General features: G+C 35.8%; 1 protein-coding gene across 1 annotated transcript; it reads left to right on the top strand.

Moving 5' to 3' along the window:
• Nucleotides 1-1,283: 1,283 nt before the first annotated feature.
• Nucleotides 1,284-4,463, top strand: LOC124291547. The gene is made up of 6 exons (XM_046728563.1): nt 1,284-1,404; nt 1,919-2,097; nt 2,351-2,477; nt 3,574-3,663; nt 3,836-3,976; nt 4,240-4,463. The coding sequence occupies exons 2-6, from the start codon at nt 2,059-2,061 to the stop codon at nt 4,431-4,433; spliced, it is 591 nt and encodes a 196-aa protein (XP_046584519.1). The 5' UTR covers nt 1,284-1,404; nt 1,919-2,058; the 3' UTR covers nt 4,434-4,463.
• The last annotated feature ends 3,861 nt before the right edge of the window (nt 4,464-8,324 follow it).

The following is an 8,324-nucleotide window of genomic DNA, read 5'->3' on the forward strand; positions in this document are numbered from 1 at the left end:
CTCAGTGGGATCCTCATCAAACCTGTCTGCTTGGTGTGTTTAATACATACGGTTGATTTCTCTCGGTCGAAATTTCAGTCGTTTGTTAGTGTTATGAATCTCAAGTCGATGTCGTGTCATCATACCTTTGATTTCCCAATCTTAAGCATTTGGCTGTAATAAGGAGAAGTACTGAACTTCGAGGATTCGCATTACATGGAACACTCATCTATTTCTAAACAAGCAAATAAGGAGAATCGCCAAAGACCAATGCATAATCGATTATATGCGTGTCGTTACTTGCGACGTTGGATTGAATAAATAATGATTTCATTCAATGCATGTTATGTATTTCGTGGCAACACACTCATTTCGATGCATGCGTTTTCCGTGATGTGCACCTGAACGTGATGTTGCCATGTGTGATGATGTACAGTTCAGTAATTAAACACCCTGGACTGAAAGTTAGAGTCTTTGAATGACATTTAGACTGAAAACTGTTCTGATATTTTTTAAAGCTCAAATGTTCTTGACATGCGGTTTGTGTCGCGCCAGGAACGGCTACGTCAATGGGATGTTGGAAGTTGGAACACGAACGGTATGGACAGACATGAAAGGAACAGTGATGGCAGGCCGTTTCATCAGAACGACTGTGTTGCCAAACCATGGCCTAAGTGCATCTTAGATTGAGATTAGCACCCCAGAGCAACAGATGTTAGAAAATGGAAATGCGATTCGTAGTCGGCTACACAGATGGAACCAGCATGCCCTACGTCCACGACGGACGGACATTACCGCACGATGTCGTTTGTGCCAAGAGCGGCCCAGCTGGACCAATCGCCGTTGGGCAAACGTCAAGTTTTCGTTAGAACCACTCTCAACGAACTTGAATTGCTGCCGTGCAGGCATAATATGATGAAATGAGCCAAGCTGACACTGGACATTTGATTATGAGCATGCCTTGTCGAATCCGGGTTTGTCTTCAGAAAAGGGTATCATGACGCTAGTATTAATCGTAATACAACCCATTTCATAGCGTTACTAAAACATTTAGACGATGGACCAAAACACCCCTTTAATTGACAATTTTTCTTCTGCTTACATCTTATCTGCAACAGGTTATAATTATGACTGTTATTGAACATGTTCATGTGTACTCTTAAAACTGGAATAAATAAAATGAGGCAATGCTTTCCTTAAGAATAGGTATCTTTCCATGTCATTCGAGTACAATATATTTTTTTTTCGTGAAGTAGTGTTTTTAGTAGCGTGCTCCTATAATCATTAAAGGTTGTCAAGTTGCTTATCTTTAAAGAGATAGATCTAACACAGTGAAGGGTGTATTATTGGAGATATTGACAGTTCCACGCTGATTATAAGACATGCCACCGTACTACTGTGTGTCTCAGTCTTACCGGTCCCAAGGTAGGTGTATCTGCCAGTTTAGTTGTTTTATGCATAATCTAAGGGGTATTAATCTGTAGAAACGTTAGAGTCAACGAGATCTTGTGGCTACACCATTTATTCTCTCAACCTAATTTTGCTGTTCCCCTCATCTGTATAACAGGAGTGCGAGTGAAGTGGAATTACCTATTCCATACGCATGCTACATTAATACAAGCAAACAATAGATATTATTACTATGTAGTACTCTTTGAGTGAGTTGTGATGCTCATTCTATAATCACAATCTAGTCATGTGTTATTAGTTTTGCACAATGACAATATCTTGCGAGTAATGAGTAAAGCTTAGCATATTATGCTACTGCTGAAAGCAAAACCTAGGAGACCCTGTTGTTTGAAATTCATCCATCCATTACTCACCATTAAGACAAAATGTGTTGTCCTTCATTTTTACCCTCTAGGGTGAAAGTGCCAATGCCTATTAAAATATTGGTAGTTTGGTTCAAAGGTGACTATCGCAAGTTATGTCCTTGTAGGCACGATGCTCTTTCTAACTGTGTGTCTCGTGAGTCTTTCGACTTCGTCATTGGCTGCGCCCTTCACCCGTAACACAGGCGATGAATTGCTGGCGGCGCTCTTGGAAATGGGGTTAGCGCAGGACTAAGGAGGGCACTTCATGCTGGGGCCGAGAAGGTTGCCGATCTTGCTGCCCACAGTATGATTAGTTACTACTTTATAATACAAGAAGCATCCATTACAATATACCAATCTTAATGGGGAAAAGGCATATTTTAACACATATGTAACTAGAATTCTTATTTGTTTTGTTTAATGTACGGTGTTTTACAATGCTGTGTCATTGTATCAGATATGTTAAAATTATCAACCATTTATTGTGCTACAATTATTTGCAGGTTGCCGTGATAAAAGTAGAAACGCATTCTTTTACCATGTTATGTATTCATTAGGAGTCACATCTCTACTGTCACATGCTCTTACAAGTATCCTGGGGAAAACGCGACATCGGAAATATGCTCCCATTGGAACAGGACCTGAAGACAGCTATACAAAATGCCATCTTTACAGAAACTAAAGGTACTCTGCATCGGCTGACACACCAAAGCAGAACTGTCTTCTATTTCCGACTATGTACATATTATGTAAAGCTAAAGGCTAGAAAGCTGCATATATAAAACACAGGTAACACGTATCCAACTGAAGCAAGCAAGTGACTTTTGAGACGTTAAAGGCGCCTTTGTCTTGAAACATAGTTTTACATACACATTTTCCTTCGCATATATATATATATATATATATATATATATATATCTGTTAATATATATCGTCGTTAAGGTTATCACATGGAAATAGACTTATCCTTCACTTAGGGTCATTTCATACATGTAGTCGTTCGAGTTGTTGCTGGATAGAGACATTGTTTTCCAGATTGGAGGTGAGGGGTTGGGGTTGGGGTTGGGTTTCAAAACACGTTATACAATGTGTCAATTTTGACTGCACTAGTAAAACAACACATGGGAATGTGAACCATGCATTGATATGGGTTAATTGTGTCCTCTTCATGTTGTTGGTAGTTTTGTGCATAAAATGAGGTAATGCAGTTGGACTGTATTTTTACGTTTCTCCTTACCCCGTCATCCTTGTGTGTACTGACAGTTGTCCAAAACAGTCAACACAAGATTTTCTCATATGACAAATGTGTACATGTTCTTGATAACAATAGAAAGCTTTGGGAGTTTGGCACAGAAACTAACCCTAACCCTAAACAAAGAAAACATAAAACATAAAAATAGTCAAAACACCCCAGTTCTGCACAAGAATACTGAATTACGATCCAAAAGAAAGAAGAAAGAAGAAAAATAGAAAAACCTTTTGCGCGTAAAAGCGCCCTCAAAATCTATCAAAATTTTGAATAAAAGACAAATTTATCAAACACATACATTTGAATACAAAAACAGAACAACCAAAAGTCAACAGATCCGCATGTTCCTGAAAGGCGTTTTGCGAGAAGAAATATACAGTGGTATCAGAGCCCTAACGCTTACATGGTCCTTCGGAGGTTCTGCACCCATTCATTGGAACTGCACTAATCTTGAGACATACACAGCGACATATACACTTATCCGTATGTTGTACTCACTACGTGCCCTTCTGATATGGCTTCCAGAAACAGGACTGAGCAACATTCTTGGCAGAAGTGATTTGGAGGCCGATAATGCCGGCAGTCTTCAACAACTTTTGGAAAGCACTAATAATGAAGTGAGTTTCTTGAGTGTACTGACATTGTCGGAGGTAAAAGGCTTAAACTCCAGCATTCACAATCTAAAATGAATAGTGTACATTTTGTAAAGGTTTCAGTCGACTGGTTAAAGATTACGCTAACATTATAATTATAAACATAACATGTTACGTATCTGAACCATTCCTTGTTCCAGAGGGAGTTGAAACATTTCTGACAGACCTAAAGGTAAAGAGAAGTGAATGGGAGATGAGCTTCTTGCGCGGCGCTGACTCCAGGGAAGTACACGGGCTGCTGCAGCCATCGCCTCCTCTGCACCTGACTCCTCTCACAACAGGTAGCCTTCTTTATCGACGTACTACTGGTTTGCACCCCATTTCGGGTAGAACCATAGTTCACTGGGAACTCGAAATGAATATCTTTGCCAAACGTTAGTACTTACAGTCACATAGAATTTCTAAAACACCAGTGGACGCTAAGCGGGATTTAGATATGCCACATACACGATACTGGTACCCCATGGTAAGAGTTATGATTCCATCTGTGCACGGTTTCTAAGAACATGCTCCAGCGCTTTTAACATGTCTTATTTTATTTCAGCACTGAGCAACGGGCTTTCTTCGCTGACAAGCGGAGCAGTGAGTGTTATCACTCACGTCCTATCATCGATACTCTCGGCTGAAAGAAGAAGCGTTTCTTTGAGTGTATTACAAGTAGTAACATGCGAGACACAAAGCCTTGTAACTCATCTGTTATTTTCTGGAACATTTTGCATAATTACATTTACACATTAAAATTAAAAGTGTATGGGGTAAATGACTGAATTACAGTCACAACAAAACTATTTGCAAATTTCTTTTTATACCATAGTCGAACTCAAAAATGCCAAACGGCAACGAATTATGGAGTGCATAAGAACATGAAACAAGGTTAAGAAGAAAATATCTGTGTGTAATGCCTTCTGAAAAAAGTCTACATGACACAAACTAATGCTTAATTCTGATTGCCCAATATCCCTGTCATATGATTGTGCTATATACGAGTTCGGACCGGACAATTACAGTGAACGAAGTAACCACCCGCAACTTGTCGGGATATGAAAACATGGTGGTGTCTTCATAAAAATATCTGTCTTTGATTTTTGTTGGCAACACATATCTATCAAATTGAGAAGTTCAGGTTCTTCCTACTTTTTTAGAAGATTATAGTTGAGCCAAAACAGGGCAGTATATAGATGACGCAAGAGATAAATATAAATATATACACTTAAAAAGTAGGGGATCACCAAAAATAATAATCATTTAATACCAAGTTTCCGAAAAAAGAAAAGTGTTGACGAAAATAAACCCTGTAAAAGAAGGTTAATTCCTTAAAATGTAACACCAAAACAGATCCTGTAAAAGAAAGTTAATTCCTTAAAATGTAACACCAAAACAGATCCTGTAAAAGAAGGTTAATTCCTTAAAATGTAACACCAAAACAGATCCTGTAAAGAGAGGTTAATTCTTTAAACTGTAACACCAAAACAAGATCCTGTAAAAAGAAATTAATTCCTTAAAATGTAACACCAAAACAGATCCTGTAAAGAAGGTTAATTCCTTAAAATGTAACACCAAAACGGATCCTGTAAAAGAAGGTTAATTCTTTAAAATGTAACACCAAAACAGATCCTGTAAAGAAGGTTAATTCCTTAAAATGTAACACCAAAACAGATCCTGTAAAAGAAGGTTCATTCCTTAAAATGTAACACCAAAACGGATCCTGTAAAAGAAGGTTAATTCCTTAAAATGTAACACCAAAACAGATCCTGTAAAAGAAGGTTAATTCCTTAAAATGTAACACCAAAACAGATCCTGTAAACCAACGTTAATTCCTTAAAATGTAACACCAAAACAGATCCTGTAAAAGAACGTTAATTTCCTTAAAATGTAACACCAAAACAGATCCTGTAAAAGAAGGTTAATTCCTTATAATGTAACACATCCTGAAAGAAACAGATCCTGTAAAAGAAGGTTAATTTCTTTAAAATGTAACACCAAAACAGATCCTGTAAAAGAAGGTTAATTCCTTAAAATGTAACACCAAAACAGATCCTGTAAAAGAAGGTTAATTCCTTAAAATGTAACACCAAAACAGATCCTGTAAAAGAAGGTTCATTCCTTAAAATGTAACACTAAAATGTCCTGTAAAGAAGGTTAATTCCTTAAAATGCAACACCAAAACAGATCCTGTAAAAGAAGGTTAATTCCTTAAAATGTAACACCAAAACAGATACTGTAAAAGAAGGTTAATTCCTTAAAATGTAACACCAAAACAGATCCTGTAAAAGAAGGTTCATTCCTTAAAATGTAACACCAAAACAGATCCTGTAAAAGAAGGTTAATTCCATAAAATGTAACACAAAACGGGAACAGATCCTGTGAAAAGAAGGTTAATTCCTTAAAATGTAACACCAAAACAGATCCTGTAAATAAGGTTAATTCCTTAAAATGCAACACCAAAACAGATCCTGTAAAAGAACGTTAATTCTTTAAATGTAACACCAAAACAGATCCTGTAAAAGAAGGTTAATTCCTTAAAATGTAACACCAAAACAGATCCTGTAAAAGAAAGGTTAATTCCTTAAAATGTAACACCAAAACGGATCCTGTAAAAGAAGGTTAATTCTTTAAACTGTAACACCAAAACGGATCCTGTAAAGAAGGTTAATTCCTTAAAAAGTAACACCAAAACAGATCCTGTAAAAGAAGGTTAATTCCTTAAAATGTAACACCAAAACGGATCCTGAAAAAGAAGGTTAATTCCTTAAAATGTAACACCAAAACAGATCCTGTAAAAGAAGGTTAATTCCTTAAAATGTAACACCAAAACGGATCCTGTAAACCAACGTTAATTCCTTAAAATGTAACACCAAAACAGATCCTGTAAAAGAAGGTTAATTTCTTAAAATGTAACACCAAAACGGATCCTGTAAAAGAAGGTTAATTCCTTATAAAGTGACACAAAACAGATCCTGTAAAAGAAGGTTAATTTCTTTAAATGTAACACCAAAACAGATCCTGTAAAAGAAGGTTCATTCCTTAAAATATAACACCAAAACAGATCCTGTAAAAGAAGGTTAATTCCTTAAAATGTAACACCAAAACAGATCCTGTAAAAGAAGGTTCATTCCTTTAAATATAACACCAAAAAAGACCCTGTAAAGAAGGTTAACTCCTTAAAATGCAACACCACCAAAACAGATCTTGTAAGAGAAGGTTTATTCTTTCAACTGTAACACCAAAACAGATCCTGTAAAAGAAGGTTAATTCCTTAAAATGTAACTCCAAAACAGATCCTGTAAAAGAACGTTAATTCCATAAAAAGTGACACAAAAACAGATCCTGTGAAGGAAGGTTCTTTCCTTAAAATGTAACACTAAAATGTCCTGTAAAGAAGGTTAATTCCTTAAAATGCAACACCAAAACAGATCCTGTAAAAGAAGGTTAATTCCTTAAAATGTAACACCAAAACAGATCCTGTAAAAGGACATTAATTCTTTAAACTGTAACACCAAAACGGATCCTGTAAATGAAGGTTAATTCTTTAAACTGTAACACCAAAACAGATCCTGTAAAAGAAGGTTAATTCCTTAAAATGTAACACCAAAACAGATCCTGTAAAAGAAGGTTCATTCCTAAAAATGTAAAACCAAAACGGATCCTGAAAAAGAAGGTTAATTCCTTAAAATGTAACACCAAAACAGATCCTGTAAAAGGAGGTTAATTTCTTAAAATGTAACACCAAAACGGATCCTGTAAACCAACGTTAATTCCTTAAAATGTAACACCAAAACAGATCCTGTAAAAGAAGGTTAATTCCTTATAAAGTGACACAAAACAGATCCTGTAAAAGAACATTAACTTCTTAAAATGTAACACCAAAACAGATCCTGTAAAAGAAGGTAAATTCCATAAAATATAACACCAAAACAGACCCTGTAAAACAACGTTAATTCCTTAAAATGTAACACCAAAACAGATCCTGTAAAAGAAGGTTAATTCCTTAAAATGTAACACCAAAACAGATCCTGTAAAAGAAGGTTAATTCCTTAAAAGGTTAATTTTTAAATAACACCAAAACAGATCCTGTAAAGAACGTTAATTCCTTAAAATGTAACACCAAAACAGATCCTGTAAAAGAAGGTTAATTCCTTAAAATGTAACACCAAAACAGATCCTGTAAAAGAAGGTTAATTCCTTAAAATGTAACACCAAAACAGATCCTGTAAAAGAACATTAATTCTTTAAACTGTAACACCAAAACAGATCCTGTAAAAGAAGGTTAATTCCTTAAAATGTAACACCAAAACAGATCCTGTAAAAGAAGGTTAATTCCTTAAAATGTAACACCAAAACAGATCCTGTAAAAAGAAGGTTAATTCCTAAAAATGTAACACCAAAACAGATCCTGTAAAAGAAGGTTAATTCCTTAAAATGCAACACCAAAACAGATCCTGTAAAAGAAGGTTAATTCCTTAAAATGTAACACCAAAACAGATACTGTAAAGAAGGTTAATTCCTTAAAAGTAACACCAAAACAGATCCTGTAAAAGAAGGTTCATTCCTTAAAATGTAACACCAAAACAGATCCTGAAAAAGAAGGTTAATTCCTTAAAATGTAACACCAAAACAGATCCTGTAAAA

The sequence above is a fragment of the Haliotis rubra genome, unplaced genomic scaffold (assembly GCF_003918875.1).
Source record: "Haliotis rubra isolate DU_JTF1 unplaced genomic scaffold, ASM391887v1 Scf495, whole genome shotgun sequence".
NCBI classification, from domain to species: Eukaryota; Metazoa; Mollusca; class Gastropoda; order Lepetellida; family Haliotidae; genus Haliotis; species Haliotis rubra.

Coding starts and splice junctions, on each gene's coding strand:
- LOC124291547 (XM_046728563.1), top strand. CDS start 2,059: ATGCTGGGGCCGAGAAGGTTGCCGATCTTGCTGCCCACA. Junction 2,478..3,573: donor CATCTTTACAGAAACTAAAG/GTACTCTGCATC, acceptor TTCCAGAAACAG/GACTGAGCAACATTCTTGGC. Junction 3,977..4,239: donor CCTGACTCCTCTCACAACAG/GTAGCCTTCTTT, acceptor ATTTTATTTCAG/CACTGAGCAACGGGCTTTCT.